Genomic DNA, 25223 nt, shown 5'->3' on the forward strand with positions numbered 1-25223 from the left:
CGCAGTGGTCAGTCTGCATTGAAAGGGGGCACGCAGTGGTCAGTCTGCATTAAAAGGGGGCACGCTGTAGTCAGTCTGCATTGAAAGGGGACACCCTATACCTTGATTACTGAAGGCCCCTTTCACACTTTTGTGACCTCAAAGTCATGCAATTTTTTACAGCGTTTTTTGCCGCAAAGCAATGCCTATTACATTTATGCATGCATTTTGTACGGCCCCTGAATGATGTTACAAAAATCCAAATGCAAATCCCTGTTTTATAGCATTAACTGTTGGAGTAGAGAACATTTGGATTGCTTCATCCATCCATCCAAGCCCAGTGCTTTAAAGCACAAGTGAAACTATTCAAAATTCTATGATCATCACTAAATATGAGTGAAGGCACTGTAAAAACAAGTTCTAGTTTATCATAGCTAGCTTTATAGTGATACATTTTTTATTTAAAGTTGGTGTCTCTGCTTCTTTCAAGGCCTTCTTTAAAGTCTGAAACATGAAGTTGGGCTTTTAAATCACCCCTTTGAAGAGCTATGTAGGCAGGGTTCTACTCAAAAGGACCTTACCTCTGACATATAGCAAGTCCTTAACCCTACTATCTTCTGATCCATTCACTAAGCACCCTTACATATGGGCATGGGAAATAATTACTAGGGAAGATCACCCCCTCCCACACTTGTATCTTCTGACAACCTTCCTGGACACAAGCAAGAGGTCTACATGAATACTTTACAAGGAAAATTAATTCAATATCTTGTTGAGAATTTACATGTTAAATACCAGGAATACCAATATTTGTTGGAGATGTCAAGAGGATATTTACTAGTCATGCCAATTAAAAACTCTTATCCAAACAATAAATAAAGTCTAATTTTGTTTTATGGATATCCCTCTACACTCTACAGTGTATCTGCTGGATTTACCATTGAATGACTTGTCCAAAACAGCAGACTGACCCACATTTGGAGTTATCCTGCAACTTCATTGCTTTACATTGGAAGCACACCTAATCCTCTCCCTCGTTCAGTCCATGCTAGATTCATATTCTAGAATTAACCACTTGCCAACCAGCCACCAAAGTTTTACTGCGGCAGGTCAGCTCTATAATGCGAAACAACGTACCTGTACTGCCGGTTGTGCGCACATGTGCCGATTGGCCAGTGGGGGAGCCAATCAGTGGCTCCAGCAGATGAAATGTCCACTGGCCACCTGCGATCGCTCCCCATGGAGACAGAAAGGCTGTCTGCCTATGTAAACAAGGTAGACCGCTGTCACAGATGAACACAGGGATCCTGTGTTCCTACTATTTAGAAACACAGGTCTCTGTGTTCATCTAGTGAGTCCACCCTCCACACAGTTAGAAAGCACTCCCTAGAAGCATACCAAACCCTTTAATCGCCCCTGGTGTTAACCCCTTTCTTGCCAGTGTCATTAGTACAGCAACAGTGCATATATTGTGCACTGATTACTGTAGTAATGCCACTGGTCCCCTCAAAAGTGTCAGTTAGATGTCCGATCTGTCCGCCGCAATATTACGGTCCGGCTAAAAATCGCTGATCGTCGCCATTATTAGTAAAAATAAATATATAAATCAATAAAAATTACATTAATCTATCCCCTAGTTTGTAGATAACATTTGCGCAAACCAATCAATATACACTTATTGGGATTATTTTTACCAAAAGATGTAGCAGAATACAAATTGGCCTAAATTGATAAAAAAATTCAAGATTTTTAATTTTTTTTTATCGGATATGTTTTATAGCAGAAAGAACATCAATTTTATTTGGTTACAGCGTCGCACGACTGCGCAATTGTCAGTTAAGATAACGCAGTGCCGTATCGCAAAAAATGGCCTGGTCATTAAGGGGATAAAACCTTCCAATCCCTAAGTGATTAAAAGCATAATCTAATGTAGTGCCTACACCCGGAGTAAACAAAACTGTAAAGAAATACAGTGAATTTTGAGAACTATGAGAACTTTTAGAACCTTTGAACCTTAGAATTACTAGTTAAATACAACTTACTCTGATCTTTTTGGATTTGTAGCCCCCGGTGAAGGTTAAATCTTATTCTCCCCTTTTCAATATTTTCTTTAACTTCCAAACACCCGCAGAGGCCTAGAGGTAGCAATGTCTTATTTAATTTGGAATCCTGAGCACAATTGGGAGCCTCAAAAAAGCAAAACTGCTGGTGTTTGTTTTATTATTCCAAATTTTAATGGGAAAAATATATCAAGATTTGTTTTTATATGTCATATTTTAAGTTCCACTGCAATATACGATTGCTGTTCATGTGACTATGGTAGGCAGGCTGGCTTTTGTCAAGTGTCCTGGCATTGCCTGTCTCAATATCTACAAAACAGGAGCAAGTAAGAATCTGCTTCTAAAATCCTTGTGATGTTTAAAAAACAACAAAAACAACTGGGGGTTCCCTTTAAATGAAAGTTGATTATAATTATATTCTGAGATGAAAGACATGTCTCCTTTCAGTTACTGACTTATTACATAGTGTCATACAATATACTGTAGCTGTGCTGCATATTTTTAAATGTCACACATTTACTAGATTTTGCATGATAGAAGTTTAAACTTTTAACTTTAATGTGTCTTTAATCATTGTATCTGTGCAGAATAGACCTAGGTTATCTAAAAAGTACGGTAATTCACATATTTCTCTTTCTGTTTTAGATATCTTTTGGTGGACACTCCATAGAAAGGTAATGACATATAATGGACAGTGATGATCAGTGAAAAGAGCATACTGTTAATCTGTTGCTTAGTTATAATCACTACAGAGATCTTTGTCTTCAAAAGCAAGCTTGCGGATAACAGAACATAGAAAATTTTAATTTTTCCTACAATTTACCTGTAAAATCCTTATCTTGGAGAACACCATGGGACACAGAGCAGGCCATAATCATGACTATCTGGGTTATACGCCACCTATAAGTGAACAGACACTGGCAAACCAATAGACAGGAAGTTACCCCTGTATAACCCCTCCCACAAATGAAGAACCACAGTTTTTGTAGCAAGCAATGAAGATCACAGAAAAAAGGGGAGGGACCTCTGTGTCCCATGATGTACTCCAAGAAAAGGATTTTAGAGGTAAGTTGTAGGAGAAATCCAATTTTCTTTATCCTACATTATGGGACACAGAGCAGGCCACAACAATGACTATCTGGGATGTCCTAAAGCAATGCCCTTGAGGGGAGGGAACACAGTAATCCAAAGACTGCACTCTATATCCAAATGCAGCCCCCTCTCGAGCTCTACCATCCACCTGGTAGAACCTAGTGAATGTATGCACTGAAGGCCAAGTAGCAGCCTTGCAAATTTGAGCCATAGATACTTGATGATGCACTGTCCATGAAGCACTTACCCTCCTGCTAGAGTATGACTTTAATCTATAGGGTGGGACCTTACCCTTTAAACCATACGCCTGAACAATGACCTGACGAATCCACTTAGAAATAGTCAGACTTGTCGCTGTCTGGCCTCTCTTAGGCCCTTCTGGCAGGACGAAAAAAGCATCAGTGCTACGAATTAACGCTGACATTTTCAAATAAACCTTGACTGCTCATACTACGTCAAGTGAATGGAATAATTTCTCTTCTGTGGTCCGAGGATTCGGGAAAAAGGAAGGCAAAGTGATATCCTGGTTTACAGTAGATGGAAACTGGAAACCACTCTGGGCAAAAAGGCTGGATGGGGAAGACTACTCTGTCCTGGTGCAGGACCAAAAATGGCTCCTTGCAAGAAAGGGCCGCTAATTCTGACACCCTTCTGGCCGAGGTTACGGCGACCAAAAAAGCCAATTTCCTTACCAAAATAATCAAAGGAATATGCCTGATAGGCTCAAACGGTTGCTTCTGTAAGACAGAGAGCACAAGATTTAAGTCCCAGGGGCATAAGGGCAGCTTGACTGGCGAAACCATGCAAATCACCCCTTGAAAAAATGCTTGCACCAACCAGTGTGTCTCTACCAGTCTCTGAAAGAAAATAGATAAGGCTGAGATCTGCCCCTTGCTAGCTTAAGTTCCACTCCTAATTGCAGAAAAGCAAGAATTCTTCCAATAACATACTTGCGAGGATGCCATCTTTTGGACTCACACCAGGAGATCTAAGATTTCCAGACTCAACGTAGCTAGAATTGGACCCGAAATTCCTTCATCCTTCAAGATTCTGATCTCATTAACTAGATAGCCAAATTCAGTGACCACAAAGCAGGATGGAATATGGGACCTTGGGAAAGTAGATCTGGACGGCATGGAAGTGACCATGGCTCCCCTACTGCTATTTTCACAATTTCTGCATACCAAGGTCTCCTGGGCCAGGCCAGAGCCACCAGGATCATCAGTATCCCCTCCTCCTGTATTCTGCACAGCAGCCATGGCAGAAGTTGGACCGGAGGAAAGGCATAGATCAGGGAGAACCAATCCCAAGGAATCACTAACGCATCTGTTCCGATAGCAATTGGATCCCTGGTTCTGGATACAAACTTATCCAGCTTGTTGTTGAACCTGGATACCAATGTCCTGGGCACCCCAACGTTGGCAAATCATTTAAAATGGAAAAAAGAATAAGGTGCGCTTGATATGAAGTGTGTAGTAACTAAAGTACACTCTAAAGATGTGTAACTATCCACAAAAATAAACACAAATAAATAACCAGATGTGACATGTACAGTGGCATAAATAAAAAGTCTCTTGTGAAAAAGGGAGAGTGGCAAATGCAAGACTCACAAATAAACTGGTGCAGATAAATATTCTTAGTGTTGAAGTGCTCATAAACCAAGGCGCAGATGCTGAATACACAGATCTCTCATATCACCCAAATATGAAGGAGGAAGAGGTACCCTTACCAACTGACAGTTTGAGCATGCATGAAAGATGTCATGATGAACCCATGGGATACAGCAAGGAATCTTCAGACCAAAATCCTTCACCCAGTGCAAGAAATGTAAATGCAGTCTTACCAGATGTCACATGAACAATCGTTTGGATGAAGGGTTAAAGATGGACGTCTAGAATCCCCCGCTGTCCAGGAATTGGTGTTCCTTAAACAATCCTGCCTCTTTATATTGAGCATAGGGACCTCTTCCTTAGAATAGCCTCCCAAAGGTGCCCGCAGGATAGCTCCCCATATGACAAGAAAATATAAGCAGGCAATAGAGCATTATCTTCTTGATAAGGAATTTATTAAAGGAATCACACTTACATGAATGGAAAAAATTTGGACAAGTGACAGATGTTCGCGGCCGCTCTGCAGCGCGGTCCACAAATAGTGATAGCGCGGCTTCTCCACCCGACGCATTTCCCCTTACGAAGGCGTCCACTGGGATTGGGGGGTAAGCCGCACCATCACCATTTGCTCTTTTATGTTGTCAGTGATTGAATCTTTAAAAGATCCCAGAATCTGAAGGATTTGGTTGCACAGAACCCTATTGAAAAACCTTCAGTTTCGGTAATGTTTGGGAATATGAAAGGTTTCTTTCCTTGTAAAAAATGCAATACTTGCATGGAGTCTAAGACAATCAGGACCCAAACGTTCTCATCCAATATCACTGGAAAAACCTATTATATACATATAAAGATTTCATCTCATGCCACATGAAAGGCGTAGTTTACCTTCTGAGTTGTAGTTGCGGTTTCCAATATGTGGGTAGGACCATTCGCACTTTGAGCATTTGGGTCGGAGAACACATATCCAATATTAAAAAAGGTTTTGTAGGTCATAGCGTATCTCAACATTACGCTAAATTCCACCATCGTAATTCTGCCAAAATTCAAGTGGTTGCTATTGAAAAATATACTCCACACTGGAGAGGCAGTAACCTTAGGAGAACAATATCAAAAAGGGAGACCTTTTGTATACATCTTCTTAAGTGCTACCGACCATTAGGTCTCAATATAGAATGAGACATCGATGCCCACATTAATAATTGTTAAATATCCATTTTTAGTCGTTCTCCACTTTTTATATACACAATTTTCATACATAATTTTTATACATTATATTAGTACTCTATTTTAATTTGTTATGCATTTATTAATATATTTATACCGATATATGCATCCAGTTTATATTTGTGAGCCTGAGTTTTAGAGATACTTATTATGATCTATTGTAGTTCACCTCTTTCTGACCTGCCTGGCTCCTGGTGCCCCCCTGATGGTTGATATAAGCCACTACAGTGGCATTGTCGGACTGAATCATGACAGGACAATCCTGCAGCCTGGTAGTCCAGAAAACTAGAGCTAACCGAGCTGCCCGGATCTCCAAGATATTGATGGGTAAGAGCTTTTCCAACCAAGACAACTTTCCCTGGACAGATGCTTCTTCCAGAATAGCACCCCAGGCTGATAGGCTGGCGTCCGTGGTCATACCTTTCCAGATTACTGGCAGCAAAGACTTCCCTTTCCCTAAATTGTTGTGCATCAACCACCACGTGAGATCCAGCCTCACCCTTGAGGCCAGAACTATTGGATAATCCAAAGCTTGGAGCTTCTTGTTCCAAGTGGACAGAATGCTGTTCTGGAATGGCCTGGAATGAAACTGCGCATAAGGGATTGCCTCGAAAGACATTTGTAAACAACCGGGGGCTGTGGCTAGGCAGAATGGCAGGGCCACAAACTCAAAATGACAATGTCCCACTGCGAAACGCAGAAACTTTTAATGAGGCCTGACAATTGGCACATGCAGGTATGCATCCTTGATATCTACAGATGCCAAGAATTCTCCTTCCTCCAGAGAAGCTACCACCAAAGAAATTGATTACATAAGAAAGGACTGAACGTTCAAGAACTGGTTCAGAGCTTTGAGATCCAGAATGGGTCTCACCTCGCCATTTGGTTTTGGCACTGTAAAAAGATTTGGGTAAAAACCTGGGAACCTTTCGCTGGCAGGAACCTCCATAATCACGCCCTGTACCCACAAGCTTTCTAGGGCCTGGAACAGGGATTTTCCTTTCACTGGACTTGTGGGAACATTTGAACCTAGAAACCGAGAGAGAAGGAACTCCCGAAACTCTATCTTGTAGACCTGAGCCACTGTGGATATGACCCACCTGTCCTGTACTACCTTTTCCAAAGCCTCTGAGAATTGTAGAAGCCTACCCCCCCCCTCCCCTCATCTGAGTGGGGGCGCCCCTTCATAAATTAGACTTGGAGCCTATCTTGGCAGGCCTCTGGACGCATCACACAGAAACACCAGGGCCTGGCCATCTGGTCCGTGAGTCCAATCAAGGTTGGGGGAACTATCCCAGTGTTCAAGTTACCCCTAAGCACTTAAACCCATACCGTTACCGTCTGTGAAACCAGAACGGACACCAAGATCGTTTTTTTGAACCGTACCCGCCAAAACATGGAGGTGGCGGAAAAGGGATTCCACCCGTCTGTCCGCCAGGGCCTTGAAGGCTGGGGAATCTTCCACGGGTACCACAGTAGATTTGTTAAACCTGGAAACAGGGTGGTCCACCCTGGGTGGCACCTCCAGCGGTTCGAGTCAGCAAAGGGATAACGGCGTACAAAGCGCTTAGGCACCCCGCCGTTGTTTATTCACTATATCGTGAAATTCCTCAGGACAAGGAAATACCTGACCCCATTTCTGGGCTTTGAGGGAGCCAAAACGACCCGAGTTCCTGACTGTGTGGGCTCATCAGTCAATTGTAGCGTTTCCCTTACTGAACAAATCAGTGCTTCCACCATAGCGCGTTTCTGCGCTGCGGCTGAGGAGGACAGATCCTCTTCGCCATCTGAATGCAAGGACAGGGATCCCTCAGGGAGGGGGTTGTCCGTGGCGACCATATCAGTCTCTGAGTCAGAAGACAGAGAAGGCAGCGGCCGTTTTTGGTTAACAACATGTTTCATGACAAGATCAACCTTTGATACCAGACACTCCAATGCTGCAGAAAAAGACACCATGGACTGCGAGCCGGATGTGTTGGCAATCGCACTGAGGGGGTCTGATGGAGAATTTACCTCCTGGCACTCCATTTTGCAATATGAGAAAAAAAAATGTGCTGCCTCTTTAAATTTGCTATCGCGGTCTGCACCGCCCGATCACGCTGTACTCGGAGTTACCCTTTAAACAGCGGCAGGTAGCAGAGTGCACAGGAAATGCTCAGAAATGACCCCCATACTGTATCACCTCACAGAGGAACTGAGCACCGGAAGCAACGTCACAGGAAGTGACATCAATCCACAAGAGACCGAACTGCCCGTGTAGCTCCTATGCTACAAAAAAATGGCGCCAATACAACTGTATAGGAAGCCCAGGGAAAATGGCCACATCACCTCACACACAGGGAGCTGATGCCCACACCTAAGAACACTGCCATGCGGTCAGGACCCAGGTACAAGGCCACACCAGGGATCTACCTAAAAAGACCCCACAGGATAAGGTACCTCTGTATACCCCCCCAGGCGCCGATTGTAGCGCCAATTGTAGCGCCCCCTTGGGGAGGGGAGGGCAGGGCCAGAATCCTGATAGGTCAGGGGGATCTTTTAGGAAAACTGGACCTATTATCTCCAGGAGTGGGCCCACATCCCCCCCCAGAGGCCACTAGGGACATGGGGGGCTCAGTTTACTCATCATACCATGGACCGGGTGGGCTCCACTCCAGACAGAACACCTCCCACCCTGAGTGAGGGAGCTGCCAGCCGAGGGGTACGCTACAACTAGGGGCATTCCAGGTCATTGCGTCCCGGCGAGACATCCACTCACAGGCTCTGTCGTGGCGAGGCCTAGTGCGGGACTATAACCTGCCAGGATGGGAGACCATAAGGATCTATATTATCCAGTGCAAAACCTCAGCTGGCTGTCGCTTGTAGTTCACCAGGAGGATCCCCCTGACACTAGCTAGCATTAGTGAGTAAAGAGAAATAAACAGAAATATCCTTAAAAGAACAAAAAACGTTAGACCAAAGTCCCAGAAGGAAACCTACTGTAACGCTCCTGCGTTTTACGTATAATGTGGATTTTCAGCTGCAGAAATATTCCACTTCAGTAGTCATGTAGAGAAACGCTGAGACACCAATCCCAACTCTCAATGACTCATCATGTGTGGATGATCTCAATTCAGCAAGTAAATACACACACTCAATAAGATGTTTCCTAGAGTGACTTATGTATATAGTAACACAGTGATGATAGGCTGAAGAGACAGGTTGGGTAGAGATGGTAGATGACAGACACTTGAAAGGAAATGTTCTTGAAAGTAAGATAGTAGCAGATGGGATGCAGATAGGTTTAGCAATCATGTATGGTAGCAGATGACAGAGTAGCAGGTGGACATACAAGAGAGATCAACCCAGTGCAAGAACAGGTGGTAGTAGGCTCAAGAGCTAGCAATCTTAGATAATGCAGATGTAGTAATAGTCCTTAGTATGCAGAGCTAGATAGTGTAAGCTTTAGTATAAAGGTTATAGAGGTTTCCCCTGTGGGGTACTTATCACTAATAGCAATGTAGCAGAGGAGAGGTTCGGCAAGAGCGGATGATCCGGTAGCGGGATACAGGGATCAGCGCAGCGTGGTTCCGACAGCGAGGTATGCTTGCAAGCATGAGAGCTTCAAGACAGGTTAGCATCAAGGCACAAAGCAGTTTGAACGAACACATGTGAGAGCCAGCGATCTAAATAGCCATCCAGTCCGGCGCTCAGTGATGACAGCATCAGTCTTAAAGGTGTATGCGCACCTTACCAAAAGAGAATGGTGGGGCGCATACAGTTATGAAAGAGTAATTAGGGTACCCAAAGGTACCAGAACATTACAGTACCCCCCCCCCCTTAAGGCCGGCTCCTGAAGGCCTCTGGAGCTGGTTTGTCTGGGTACTTCGCATGAAAATTGCGAATTAATCTAGAGGCATGTATGTCAGAGGTGTTTAGCCAGGTGTCGTCTTGGGGCCCATAGTTCTTCCATCGAACCAAGTACTGAAGTCTTCCTCTGTGGATACGAGAATCCAGAATCTCTTTTATCTCATATTCTTCTCCACCTTCAACTTGTACAGGAGGAGGAGGTGGGATAGTAGGCCTTATTCCTTGGTCAGGAACATGGGGCTTCAGTAGCGACACATGGAAAATGGGATGTATTTTGAGGTCTATTGGCAATGTAAGCTGTACTGCTGCTTTTCCAATAAGTTTCTTGATTGGGAAAGGTCCCAAGAACAGAGGTCCAAGCTTATTGCTAGGGATTTTCAGTCTTAAATTTTTTGTTGAGAGCCAAACGAGGTCCCCGATAGCGTACTGAGGAGAAGGTCTTCTGCGAAGATCATAGTACTTCTTTTGTTGACTATGAGCGTGTGCAATGGTAGTATTAAGCAAACCCAGAGAGTCCTTTATTTGGGTAAGATAGTCTGAAGCTACTGGGTTATTTGAAGGAAGGATGCGTGGTGGAAGAATAGAGGGATGAAACCCATAGTTCAAGTAGAATGGACTCTGCTTGGTCGTACTGTGGGTTGCGTTGTTGTAGGCAAATTCTGCCAGAGGGAGAAGATCCACCCAATCATCCTGTTGGTAAGAAGTGTAACAACGTAAATATTGCTCGATGCATTGGTTGACTCTTTTAGTCTGTCCGTTGGTCTGCGGATGGTAAGGAGAAGTGAGCTTCCGCTCGATCCGTAGTATCTGACATAGTTCTTGCCAGAACTTGGAAATAAATTGTGATCCACGGTCAGACAGAAGAGTTTTTGGGATACCATGTAACTTAAAGACATGTTTCATCAAGAGTTCTGCCGTTTGTTTGGACGAAGGGAGTCTGCGAATAGCAATGAAATGTGCCATTTTTGTCAGATGGTCCACTGACACTAAGATGGTATTAAATCCTTTGGAAGGAGGCAATTCCACTATAAAGTCCAAGGACACAACTTCCCATGGAGTTTGGGGTATTGGTAGACTGCATAGTAGACCGGATGGTCTCGTAGTGTCAATTTTGGACCTGGCACAGACATTGCATGAAGAGACGAATTTTTGTATAGATGTTTTCATGTCAGGCCACCAGAATTGCCTGGTAATCAGATTAAGAGTCTTTGTCATACCCATATGTCCTGCCATAGGCACATCATGCGATAATTCCAAGATCTTGGTGCGTATGGTAGGTGGTATGTAAAGTTTGTCGTTGTAGTAGAGGAAGCCTTCTGCATCAGTATTTAGTTGTGGTGGGGGTGAATCCAAACTTATACCATGCAAAACCTCTTCCTTCAAGGAACGGACAACTCCAATAATGCGTTTGTGAGGTATTATAGGAACGGAAGGGATTTCGAAGTAGTTTTCTTCAGTTAGTCATGATAGTGCATCCGCCTTTTTGTTCTTATCTGCAGGTGTGTAGGTCACTAGGAAGTTAAACCTTAGAAAGAATAGTGACCATCGTACCTGTCGGTGCGAGAGAGTTTTGTTAGTCTGAAGATATTGGAGATTTTTATGGTCCGTCTATATAAGTATTGGTAATTGGGTGCCTTCGAGTAGATGTCGCCAATTCTCCAGAGCCAATTTTATAGCAAGCAGTTCCTTTTCACCCACGGGGTAATTTATCTCTGGACTTCTTAGGGATTTAGAAAAAAAAGGCGACTGGATGAAGTGGTGAAGTGTGAGTTGGTCGTTGGGAGAGTATTGCTCCTACTGCCATGTTTGACGCATCTACTTCCAGAATGTATTGGAGGGATGGGTCTGGATGGCGTAGTATGGGAGCAGAAGTAAACCTTGTCTTTAACAGGTGAAAAGCTTTATTTGCTTCATCTGACCATTTGAATGGTTTTTTAATGCTAGTGAGCTGTGTGAGGGGTCTCACAATGGCAGAGAAGTTTCTAATGAACTTCCTGTAGAAATTCGAAAATCCAAGGAATCGCTGTAGCGCCTTGCGTGTGGTTGGTGTAGGCCAATCCTGAATGCAGGATATCTTACTCATGTCCATCTCGATTCCTGTTTTGGATATGATGTAGCCTAGAAACAGTACCTCTTCTTTATGAAACAAGCATTTTTCCAGTTTCACATAAAGGTTGTGTGCAAGCAATCTCGATAATACTAGTCTTACATGTCTTATGTGTTCAGACAGGGATCGTGAATATATAAGTATATCGCCCAGATATACCACAACACAGACATCTAGTAAGTCTCTGAAAATATCGTTTATAAATCGTTGAAAAACTGCAGGGGCGTTGCATAGCCCGAATGGCATTACAAGATATTCAAACAATCCGTATCTGGTTCTGAATGCAGTCTTCCACTCGTGTCCATCACGAATTCGAATGAGATTGTATGCTCCTTTCAGGTCCAATTTTGAAAAATGGATAGCTCCACGCACCTGCTCAATGAGCTCAGGGATAAGCGGTAGAGGATAGCGATCTTTTATTGTAATAGCATTCAATTGCCTATAGTCGATGATAGGCCTGAGACTTGAGTCCTTATTGCGGACAAAAAAGAGTCCTGCTGCTGTGGAAGAAGTGGAAGGTCTAATAAAACCTTTTTCCAAATTCTCATCCAAATAGTCTTTGAGATGGGAAAGTTCATCCTGTGAAAGAGGATAAACATGACCGAACGGCAATTTGCTATTTGGGAGTAGATCAATGCTACAATCATAGTCTCGATGGGGAGGTAGTGCTTGAGCATTTTTCTCAAGAAAAACCTCAGAGAGATCCTGATAACATAGTGGTGCAATCTCATCTGTCACCACAGACAGGATCTTCCCGAAAGACGGGAGGTTACACGTACCCTCGCAATAGCAAGAGAGGAAGGTCAGGGTCCGTTCCTTCCAATCTATGGTTGGTTGATGTGTGTGCAACCAGGGAAGTCCCAAAACAATGGGAAAGTGGGGTGAAGGTATTAGATCGAAGGTAGTGGTCTCCATATGAGACCCGTTAGTAGTGACTAGGAGTGCCTGTGTCTGATCAGTGATCGGACCAGAGGATAAAGGAACACCGTTAATAAGACTCACTGAGACAGGTTTAAGTTTAGAAATAATAGGAACTTTATTTAAAGCAGCAAAACGTATGTCAATATAATTTCCACAAGATCCTGTGTCAATCATGGCCTTAGTAGTAATCCTGTTCTGGTCCCACTGTAATGTTCTGGTACCTTTGGGTACCCTAATTACTCTTTCATAAGTGTATGCGCCCCACCATTCTCTTTTGGTAAGGTGCGCATACACCTTTAAGACTGATGCTGTCATCACTGAGCGCCGGACTGGATGGCTATTTAGATCGCCGGCTCTCACTCACATGTGTTCGTTCAATCTGTAACGCTCCTGCGTTTTACGTATGATGTGGATTTTCAGCTACAGAAATATTCCACTTCAGTAGTCATGTAGAGAAACGCTGAGACACCAATCCCAACTCTCAATGACTCATCATGTGTGGATGATCTCAATTCAGCAAGTAAATACACACACTCAATAAGATGTTTCCTAGAGTGACTTATGTATATAGTAACACAGTGATGATAGGCTGAAGAGACAGGTTGGGTAGAGATGGTAGGTGACAGACACTTGAAAGGAAATGTTCTTGAAAGTAAGATAGTAGCAGATGGGATGCAGATAGGTTTAGCAATCATGTATGGTAGCAGATGACAGAGTAGCAGGTGGACATACAAGAGAGATCAACCCAGTGCAAGAACAGGTGGTAGTAGGCTCAAGAGCTAGCAATCTTAGATAATGCAGATGTAGTAATAGTCCTTAGTATGCAGAGCTAGATAGTGTAAGCTTTAGTATAAAGGTTATAGAGGTTTCCCCTGTGGGGTACTTATCACTAATAGCAATGTAGCAGAGGAGAGGTTCGGCAAGAGCGGATGATCCGGTAGGGGGATACAGGGATCAGCACAGCGTGGTTCCGACAGCGAGGTATGCTTGCAAGCATGAGAGCTTCAAGACAGGTTAGCATCAAGGCACAAAGCAGTTTGAACGAACACATGTGAGTGAGAGCCGGCGATCTAAATAGCCATCTAAATAAATCAGTCTTAAAGGTGTATGCGCACCTTACCAAAAGAGAATGGTGGGGCGCATACACTTATGAAAGAGTAATTAGGGTACCCAAAGGTACCAGAACATTACACCTACTCCTTCACTAGGCAGCAAAAAACTGGCTTGTTACAGAGTGTGTGTGGGGTTATGCCGTGGAGGACAGCCCCTGTAGGCGTGTCAGTGAATTTTTTCACTGCCTAGTACTACTCCTGTAGGGGGCAGCATAACCCTATGGTATAAGAAGCATAGGAGCTGCATCTGTCAATGGACAATAGAGAAATGCTGTTTACATAGATAAAAATTAAACAAGCATATCAAGGGTACCAATCTTCCTGGTATGAGGTCACTTTTGGTCCACGCTCCGCCCTACGCATTACATCTCACGTCACGTGACTTTATCAGGGGAATGATAAAGTCACATGACCCCTATTGTGCTTGTTTAAATGTTATCTATGTAAACACCCTCCTAGATAGGTGCTAGGTAGGTAGTGTATATTTGCTCTGCCTGCTTATCAGGAGAGTGACAGGTAAAAACTAGTGGCTCTTTCTGCTTATCCGGGAGCAGGATTTCTAGTCAGGCCTGTAACATGTGTCCAGGGTGTGATTCATCTGGGCTGAGGGATGTCCCCACTGTATCCAATAGGGAGGCCTGTTGGACAGTGGAGGAAACCCAGCCAGTGACACACAGGCTTTTGTGGCTGTCTCAGTGGGTTGGCACAGACAGTGGTGCATCCTAGGATAGGATATAAAAGCCAAGGGCATATGTGGCAGGGGGTATTTGGGAGAGTATGGCTGTTTCTCCTTCTGCAACTGGGAAAGGTGGTCACAGGCAGTCGGCCTGGTGACCCTAAAGGTGTTGCTGGACACAGAGGTCCAGTGGATGCTGACAAGTGGAGTTTGGAGGCAACGGTGACTCTGGAAAAACAGTGTCCGTGAGTACAGAGGAACTTGCCCAGGGGTCTGCTAAGAAGGGGACCGCTCCAGAAGCTAGGGTCAGTGGACAGGCGATAGCACACCGGTGTTGAGAGGAAAGGGGATGCCAGTTACAGAACCCTGAAGAGAATAACTAAAACAGGAACCTTTAAAACTATCTTCACTTCAGTGGCAAGGTGAAGCAGCGGCCTTGCTGCACACTACAGCTAGTTGTCCTCAAGATTGTGCATAGTTCACAGTTGGAGTATCCCACTCATCCCTTTTCCTATCCCAGTGCTCAATAACAACACAAAAAAAAAAAAAAATAATCCCCTGGATTGATTATTGACTGAGCCAAGGACTTTCAATGCTGTTTGTCTGCTATCAGTTGCTAAGGGTAACCCAGGGGAATCCAGAAAGTGTAATTCTCAGAAATCCTCTAGGGGGTAGTGCTACATTTAATAAAGTGGTTTTAAAGCCTATTACACTATTGGGCTAGCCTCTCTATCCCCACATGGTATACGAGTACGTTCTAGCACATGGGCCATACGCTTTTAAAGGGACCGCAACCCCATTATCAAGGAGGATGTTTTAGGTGGAAAGGAGCACCCTAGCGAACAGGAGGCCATACTAAAGAGTTACCTGGGACCCTGGAATACCAATCGGATGTGAGAGAACGACCTGGGTAGTATTATACATGCATGTATATTCCACCAATAAGGTGATGGTACTGTGAGCACTGAGGTGATTGGAAAGAGGTTGAAGAATAATCAAAGTGGAAGATACTTATTGTTTTACGTCACAGCAGTTACACTATTTTCTTGTTGGACTATTAAATATTGATTTAATATTAAATTGTTACACTGATTCTGTATATTAATTGTGATACACTTTTCACTACATGCAAATACCTTTGTGAATTAGTAGCACTGCATGTTTATTAAATTTATTAATAAGGTAAGTATGAAGAACTAAACTTGCAGTGTGTGTATGGATTTGGAGTGCTAACTGTTCCAATACTCATAGGTGTAATACGCCTTTGTAATGTGTTCTGTTCCAGTGTAATGGCTCCGCCACCGTCAGTGAGTTCACAGACCCCTCCAGAGAGAAGGTTAACTGCCACTCCATTGTCTCCTGGACAGGACGCTGGTTTGTTGAAAATGTTAATTCAATTTGTCTCTAGTCATTTTTTTATGGAGACTTTTGTGATATATGATGTCCGCATGATGTGATATATGATGTCGGCTTTGTTTTTTTTTCCAGGGACACTTCCCACTATTAAAGAAGTTGATGGGAAAACAGCGAGCACTGTGGTACTTGATCTGTTAAAGCACATGATGGATTCTGCAGATATGTGTAAGACTGAATTTTATCACATTTTACAGGAGCAATTAGGATACAAGCAGCTTGTTACCACCTAGAAATAAGTATCTATTTTAGAAGGAAAAACTGACTTTGGAGAAACAGTGACACCTAGTGGTCATTGTGTTTGTTGCATTTGTTCTAGCTTTAAGGAGAATTTCTGATCCTGGCCTTGATCTACAACTAATAGGACAGTCTACTGTAAACTGTAAATGTATAGCAGCATTCTTCATGGTGTTTTGTATTATATGTAGCATGCAGCATACGACCCTATGCGTTTATACAGGGCATTAAATCAGACTAAGTGTAGTTTCTTTATATACAGAGTGTACATTTGGTATTATAACAAACACAGACAATAAAAGCACATGATTATCTAAAAATTAGAATATATTGGATGCAACAGACACATACCTCTCACAATGGGGTAACTGGAAAAATGCAGCAACATCCTATTGTTTAATTTAAAGCTGAAGTATGCCTAAAAATAATTATTTTAAATGAATACAAGGCATTCTGTGATCGGAGAAGGGAGAAGCAGCACAATGAACATACCAGAGATGTTGCAGTGCAAGATGCATGCTGATTGGAAAATAGAACATAATGATGAGTAAGCTTATTAGTGTGCTGCTATTCCTTTCACTGTCAAGTCACAGTGTATGTGTGTGTGTAAGGAATATACTGGTGTATATGCCCCGCGCCACGTGTTTAATTTTTAAATATGTGAAATAGATAATATATATATATTTTTGTGAGTAAAATTGGTGAATAAATAAATGAATAAATAGATGTATAAATATGTGTGTAATTTAAGCAGCTGTTATAGAAATTAGAAAGTGATGTGTAGGTAAGTAGTCAAAAGGCTACCTATAGCGCTTGCTTTAAATTAATCTCTATAAAATGAATATACTAAACTTCATAAATCTATTACAAGTAAATTGTGTAGAATAATAAATTAGTAGATCATATCCCATATAACATTAATAAAATTTGTAAAAGTCCAAAAATGTCCAATAAATATGTATTATAAAGTGAATCTTTGTGCAGACTTCCAAAAATAAAATTCCAATAAATGTGCAAATATAAAGTGAGTCCGTTGTGCAATCTTCCAAACAAAAAGTGCAAGTGCTCAGCGCGATGATTACTCTTCAGTAGTAATCCTAATACTTGTGATTTCACTGTGACAAAGGTAAGATTCAATCACTCACCAAACGTTGTGGGTCATGTGTGCCTTATAGCACCACGACCATTCAGGCTTGTGTAGCAGTCCAGGCTAAAAGGTCTTTTGGCTTGCTTCAGATGGATAAGGTGATAGGATCTCCCTCTGTCTCCTCTCCCCTCGTGCCAAAACAGATATGGAAAAAAAGGAGCTCCAGATAGTGTAATAAGGAGCTGACCTAAGCCAACTAAAAAGATATTACACTATCTGGAGCTCCTTTTTTTCCATATCTGTTTTGGCACGAGGGGAGAGGAGACAGAGGGAGATCCTATCACCTTATCCATCTGAAGCAAGCCAAAAGACCTTTTAGCCTGGACGGCTACACAAGCCTGAATGGTCGTGGTGCTATAAGGCACACATGACCCACAACGTTTGGTGAGTGATTGAATCTTACCTTTGTCACAGTGAAATCACAAGTATTAGGATTACTACTGAAGAGTAATCAGCGCACTGAGCACTTGCACTTTTTGTTTGGAAGATTGCACAACGGACTCACTTTATATTTGCACATTTATTGGAATTTTATTTTTGGAAGTCTGCACAAAGATTCACTTTATAATACATATTTATTGGACATTTTTGGACTTTTACAAATTTTATTAATGTTATATGGGATATGATCTACTAATTTATTATTCTACACAATTTACTTGTAATAGATTTATGAAGTTTAGTATATTCATTTTATAGAGATTAATTTAAAGCAAGCGGTGTGTGTGTGTGTGTGTGTGTGTGTGTGTGTGTGTGTGTGTGTGTGTGTGTGTGTGTGTGTGTGTGTGTGTGTGTGTGTGTGTGTGTGTGTGTGTGTGTGTGTGTGTGTGTGTGTGTGTGTGTGTGTGTGTGTGTGTGTGTGTGTGTGTGTGTGTGTGTGTGTGTGTGTGTGTGTGTGTGTGTGTGTGTGTGTGTGTGTGTGTGTGTGTGTGTGTGTGTGTGTGTGTGTGTGTGTGTGTGTGTGTGTGTGTGTGTGTGTGTGTGTGTGTGTGTGTGTGTGTGTGTGTGTGTGTGTGTGTGTGTGTGTGTGTGTGTGTGTGTGTGTGTGTGTGTGTGTGTGTGTGTGTGTGTGTGTGTGTGTGTGTGTGTGTGTGTGTGTGTGTGTGTGTGTGTGTGTGTGTGTGTGTGTGTGTGTGTGTGTGTGTGTGTGTGTGTGTGTGTGTGTGTGTGTGTGTGTGTGTGTGTGTGTGTGTGTGTGTGTGTGTGTGTGTGTGTGTGTGTGTGTGTGTGTGTGTGTGTGTGTGTGTGTGTGTGTGTGTGTGTTGAAACTACAGCAGAAAAAATTAGGTCTCCTAGGCAGGACTCTGCTGTGTAACTGAGCTGTGTAAATCCAAGGACTGAATGGACAAAAATACAAATCTTTTGACAGGTAAAACAGCTAACCTATATGTATTTAATCTGTGTAATTAGTTGCTTGGTTGGGGCTCACCTTCAAATATTTAGGAAAAATACTTCACATTTTAATGTTTATTTCCAAAAAGTTTTTTTTTATTATTTTAAACTTTTTTTGTAATTTTAATTTTATTTTCATAGTCATTAATGGACGAACTGTAGCAGAAAAAGATACATTGAATGGAATTACAAGAAAACACCAAAAGAACTACAAAGAGGATGTTAAGAATGCAGAGGTAATTTATGTTTATGGACTGAATTGATGCATATACTAAAAACTGCTGTACATGTTAGATATGGGGTATGATAGTATAGGTGCCAAATAAAGAAAAGAAAATTGGTCTGCCAGAATCAAGATTCATCCCAGATGTGCCTATTTGCTCAATTGGCCAAATGTAAGGCCTAGCCTTCCTTCTGCTTTTCTACTTTGTCCAAAAACCAATCCAACTGTAATCACACAACCTCCAAAAAAAGCATTGTGAGAATCCCTTTTACCAAGGTATGCCTACATACAGAGTTCAACAGAATATAGTTTGGCTCAGGCCATTCACCAGTCTCTCACCAAGACCCAGAATGTAAGTTGCCTTCACAATTACCACAAAACAGTTGGGGTTTGGTTGCGTCACAATTTTCAGGGTGTCCTCTTTAGGAGAGGCCAAGTGGCGACGACCTAAAGACAGGCCATAAGTGAATGGATATAGGAGTGGAGATTATGGCGCATGGATGCAAACAGATCTACACTGTATTGTAAATTGTATTGGGACGCCTGCCTTTACACACACATGAACTTTAATGGCATCCCAGTCTTAAGGCCCGTATACACGTAGCGATTGTCGGCCGTAAATATTCGGCCAACGTCCAATCGGCCGATTGTCGGCTTGTTAGTATGATGCTTCTGACAACCGACTGCGACTTTTCGGCCGAACAGAATCTGATGTGAAGGCTTTAAAATTTTTGTTGGCCAACACCAGAACGGCCGATTGTTCCTCAGTCAGTACAGATTTCGGCCAACAAACAGCAGATGAGCAAGACTGGACATGCTCAGAGAAGAAAAAACACACGGAAAGTTAACCATCACATGACATCACCTCTGCAGTCGGCTGTTGTTGGCCGACAAAATTCGTGTGCAGTCTTTAGCACTTTTTAACCAACAGGACAGCACCGAACAAAAGACGGCCGATCGTTCGGCCGACAATCGCTACGTGTGTACGGGGCTTTAGTCCGTAGGGTTCAATATTGAGTTTGCCCACCATTTGCAGCTATAAAAGCCTCAACTCAGCTGTCCACGAGGTTTAGGAGTGTGTCTATGGGAGTGTTTGACCATTCTTCCAGGAGCGCATTTGTGAGGTCAGGCACTGATGTGGACGAGAAGGCCTGGCTTGCAGTTTCTGCTCTAATTCATCAGAAAGGTATTCTATTGGATTGAGATTAGGACTCTCTGCAGGCCAGTCAAGTTCCTCCACCCCAAACTCCTTCATCCATGTCTTTATGGACCTTGCTTTGTACACTGGTGCACAGTCATGTTGGAACAGGAATGGGCTATCCCCAAACTGTTCCCACATAGTTGGGAGTATGCAATTATCCAAAATGTCTTGATAAGCTGATGCCTTAAGAGTTCCCTTCAGTGGAACTAAGGGGCCAAGCCCAACTCCTGAAAAACAACCCCACACAAGTGCACAAAGCAAGGTCCATAAGGACATGGATGAGCGAATTTGGGGTGGAGGAACTTGACTGGCCTGCATAGAGTCCTGACCTCAACCTGATAGAACACCTTTGGGATGAATTAGAGCAGAGGCTGTGAGTCAAGCCTTCTCGTCCACATCAGCGCCTGACCTCACAAATGCGCTTCTGGAAGAATGGTCCAACATTCCCATAGATACACTCCTAAACCTTGTGGACAGCCTTCTCAGAAGAGTTGAAGCTGTTATAGCTGCAAAGGGTGGCCCAACTCAATATTGAACCCTACAGACTAAGGCTGGAGTATGACGCTTAATATTAAAAAAAAAAAAAAAAAAAGTTGTAGAATCACATTTTTTGTTAGCTTTTGACTTGTCCACTAACTTTAGAAATGATTATACAAGGTTACAATCAAGAGATTAAACAAATACTCCTATATTATTTTTTAAGTATATCTGCTGTCTTTCCCTTTCTACGCTCTCTAGAAAGTGCACATCGTGTTAAATCTTTCTTCCTGTTTTAGCAGTGGGTGTGGAGTCTGGGCTTACACTGTGTGTGAGCTGATTGGAGGAAAGGAACCCCCCTTCCACATAGGCAGAGGAATGAAAGAACTTGCAGAGCTTTACTGTGAATAGACAAGCTGTGTGCTTATCTATCTCTAAGTTCCCTCGCCGACACAAATTTTCACCTGCTGTTATCTCATGTGTCAGAGGACTTGTCAGAAGTGACTCTGCTGATAACAGAGGAAAGGAGAAGCAGAAAGACATGGCACTTAGAGCTTTGAAGAGAGATAAGTTAACACTACAGATATACAGTACCTAGATCAAATGTCATGAAAGGGGTTTACAACAACTTTAACTGTGTTACTTCTCCTATGTCCAACTATGACATTGTGACCACATAGCAGTTGGAGGCTTTAGTTGGTTGTAAAGGAAATAAAAAATGTTTTTGTTTTTAATACCAAACATGTCTATACTTACCTGCTCTGTTGCAAAAGAATTGCACAGAGTAGCCCTGATCCTCCTTTTCTCACTGGTGCCCCCAATAGGAAGCGGATTCCCATGGGGTCACTCCCAAGACATTTACACAGACAGCAAGACTCTGCCCCGCCCCCAGCTCCCTTGTCACTGGATTTGATTGATAGAAGCACAAGCCAATGGCTCCTGCTGCTATTAATCTGCCTAGAGGAGGAGGGATAAAGTCAGGAGAGCCGCAGGTTCTTATTTTACTACCACTGTATTGAAAAAAAAAAAAGGTGGGTAGAGGGAAGTTTTTTTCTGGAGTGCATTTTATTAACAGCCTTCTTTTTACAGCTTGTGCATGTGCCTGGCGTGCAAGCCAATGAGAGTGGCTTCATACCTTGTGATCACTGTGAACCAGTCACAGTGATCAAAAATGTAACCAAAAATTATCAACAAAACCTTCCTCCTAGTGTCCTATTGCTTCTTTGCCGAAATGAAAGTAATGCTGCTCTCAATGACCACCAATCAAACGGGGGCGAACAGAGCAGCAAGGGGCATATTGACCATAAAGGGGGCACACAGAGCAGCCAGGGGGCAACCTGACCACCAATGTTATGGGAGAAAAATACCACTGACCACCAACAGTTATGGGGCACTCACCACTGATCAGTTTGTTAAAGCAAGAGAACGTGGTCTCTTTTTTTAATTGGTCTATGGTGAAGGGTTTGATGTATTGGGAGGGATGGGGATAATTTGTATTATTTTGGAATTTTTTCATTATAATATGTGAATAAAGCTATTTGTGATACTTTTGTAATATACCCTTTCTATTATATACACCTGGCTCAAGCCACGTGTAGAGTGATCAACTGCTGTCATCTCTGGGCCTCTTCTCAGGGGTTTTTGTATCCGTGCTCCCTGTGCTTATCTTTACCACAATGGGTCCTAAACCTGAGGATAAATATGTGTAGTTACACACAAGCATTCGATCTGGATCGCGTAATTAGATGTATAAGTGGTGGCCCTACCACTAGTTGTTGGCAGCAGTTCACTAAAGCATAGACATGATAGTCCTCTTTTCCATTCTATTGTTTTGTCAAATATTGCTAGACTGGAATAAAGTTTTGGTCAATAAAGATAAGTGAACTCCACTGCTTTTTTTAGGCTATAAAACTGAAATATACAGTTCTCTCTAGGTAAACAGCGGTGCTAAAGTGCATAATCAATATACAAAAAAAAAAAACACAAGAAATTTCAGTGCATGCTATACACACAAGCACTGATAATAATGATAAATACACAGTAATAGTGTGATAAGTGACAAAAGTTATGAAATCACGCAAGTGATGATAAACATAAAAGGTGAAAAAAAGGAAAAAAGTAGTATAATACAAATCTATAGAACTACAGTAAATAGAACATAGATAGAACTAAACAGTATGCCACAGTGCAATAAAAAGTCCTCCAAATATGTAGAGTTCTTCATACCACACCACACCATTTGTGCACCAATCGCCTCTTCCCCATAGGAAATTAACTCACCGAAACAAATTGCCTTACATTCTCATCTTTGGCAAAAATGCAGTTTAACCACAGTGTATGGCTGAATTCGTATCTGCACAGGAGTTCGCATGTAATGAAGGAGCAGTGCGCTCCGAATTACATGCGATCAGCGCATCCGCAGAAGTGTGAACCGGCACTGAAAGGTGTCTTTTTGTCGATTGCTTTGTCACGTTAGGTTGTGTAATGAATACCTGTTACTTTAAAATTTAAGGATAGGTCTACTGATATAAAACGTTTGATTTTGTTTACTTTGTTTTCACCTCTTATGTTAAGCGAAGCAATGAAATAATCAATGTTTTCTGATTTTAGATTGAACTATTTGGCCGTGAGCTAGAATTAAATGAGCTAGATTACATAGAAGAACCCAAAAGAACAAACATATCAAAGAGACTATCCGAAGTAATAAAACGACGAACAGATGCACGCTATACAGCTGCCATGAAAGCAGGTGGACAAAACTTGCCAAAAAATGTTACCTACGTAGATCAACTATAGGTTAGAATTTATGTCTGCCTTTTTCTATTGCAAAATAATTGCAAATTTTTCTTTTTTTTAAACCTTTAGCATTTACACTACACAGTAAATGTGTTGAAAGTATGACTAGTGTTTCTGTATGTGTTGTACTAGTGTAACCACGGGCAATAAACATTGACAGCTGTTTGATGATGTTTATGATTTGTCTCACCTCCTTTCCATTTTTTCTCCTGGATTTCATACTTTGAAAATGGTATAGAAAGAAATTGGGAGCTGCCATTGTTAAAGTAATATTACCAGACATAGGAGTAATGGGCCATACACACTATAAGATTTTCTGAAGACTTTTTCCTTTAGACTTACCAAAACCATATAATATGTATACAATTTGTATGCAATCTGGCAGGCACTTGCACTACATAGAAAAGGTAAATCTGAAGGAAATCTAACCCCTTTAGTTGGATAGTGTGTATCCAGCTTTAGTCACACATGTGCAAGTCACAAGCAAGTCTCGTCTTAACCTTCAAGTCTCAAGCAAGTCCCAAGTTACTGTGGCGAAAAGCAAGCAAGTCAAGTCGAGTCCCTGCTAGAAGTCAAGCAAGTCAAGTCATTTATTTTGGTCAAGTCACAAATCAAGTCAAAATACTGATCTACCCCAATTTTCACCTTTAAATCAGTTAAGTCAGTGGTCAGGAAAGGTTTTGTTTTATTTTCAACATTAACAAAACTGCTTAGTGCTTTTTTTTGAATGCCCAAACAGCTCAAAATCCTTCGTCTGATCATGTTTCAACACCACAGTCACTAAAAACATGTTAAGTATTTCCATTGTTAAACAACCAGTGTCCTAAAAATCAGAACACACTGAGGTGTTTTAAGTGACTGTGGTGTCAGAAACATAACAGGCACATTAATTTTGCTTTAACACATCTTGAGAAAATGCAAATATTTAATAACTTAAAAAGGTAAAGTAATTTTGAGTCATATGTCTCAAGTCAAAGTCAAGTCTCAAGTCATGAATACCAAGTCAAAGTCAAGTCGAGTCTTTTATTAATTTTAGTCAAGCAAGTCTCAAGTCCTCAAACTGGTGACTTAAGTCTGATTTAAGTCAAGTCATGTGACTCGAGTCCCCCACCTCTGAATATTACACATAGTTTAGGCATCTTAAACAACATCCATCACTTACTGATACTGACTATGCAGCTTCTTTATCTTTTAGGGCCAGTTCACACCAAAGAAACGCAGTCCGGATGCGTTCCAGGTGCTTTTCTGCATGCGCACTTTTGATGCATTTTTTGATGCGTTTGTGTGTTTTTGGTGCGTTTTTGATGCAGTTCAGTGCATTTTTCCCCCTCTTAACCATAAGGGCCAGTTCACACCACATGCAGTCAAGTGCATTTTTTTTTTTTGTGTGTCAAGTAGTGCAGCGCTATGAACAGCAAAATTAATTGTGCTTAAAAAGTTGATAAATTGATATACAATTGATAACAATGCAATATAATAAAATGAATCAATTGCGCTAAATCATAAGTCCATTCGGCATATATAGATGGTGGAGAGTCCACTAGAGGGTGAAGATCCCAAGATGTAAAAAGCAATGGAAATAAAACAGTCACCCGTGCGGATAGGCAAGATGGCAGCTTACCGCAATGAGTGGGCCTCCAAATTAATGGATGGGCCACTAAGAGCATAAAGTAATAACTCCTATGGACTGGGTTCTCTCCTCTGCGT

The 25223-nt window shown here is 42.1% G+C and overlaps 1 protein-coding gene across 3 annotated transcripts in view; it reads left to right on the forward strand.

Annotated features, from left to right (window-relative positions):
- LOC309545328 (uncharacterized protein) overlaps positions 1-23753 on the forward strand; it is an 87160-nt gene extending 63407 nt beyond the window's left edge. For all 3 annotated transcript variants that reach the window (XM_082244484.1, XM_082244483.1, XM_082244482.1), the window contains 5 exons: positions 2685-2713; positions 15916-16004; positions 16119-16211; positions 18961-19055; positions 23331-23753. In XM_082244484.1, the coding sequence (XP_082100610.1) occupies positions 2685-2713; positions 15916-16004; positions 16119-16211; positions 18961-19055; positions 23331-23516 (492 nt within the window). In that variant the 3' untranslated portion in view covers positions 23517-23753. The remainder of the gene's footprint in view (positions 1-2684; positions 2714-15915; positions 16005-16118; positions 16212-18960; positions 19056-23330) is intronic.
- The last annotated feature ends 1470 nt before the right edge of the window (positions 23754-25223 follow it).

Source organism: Pelophylax lessonae (genome assembly GCF_965119305.1).
Source record: "Pelophylax lessonae genome assembly, chromosome: 2".
NCBI lineage: Eukaryota > Metazoa > Chordata > Amphibia > Anura > Ranidae > Pelophylax > Pelophylax lessonae.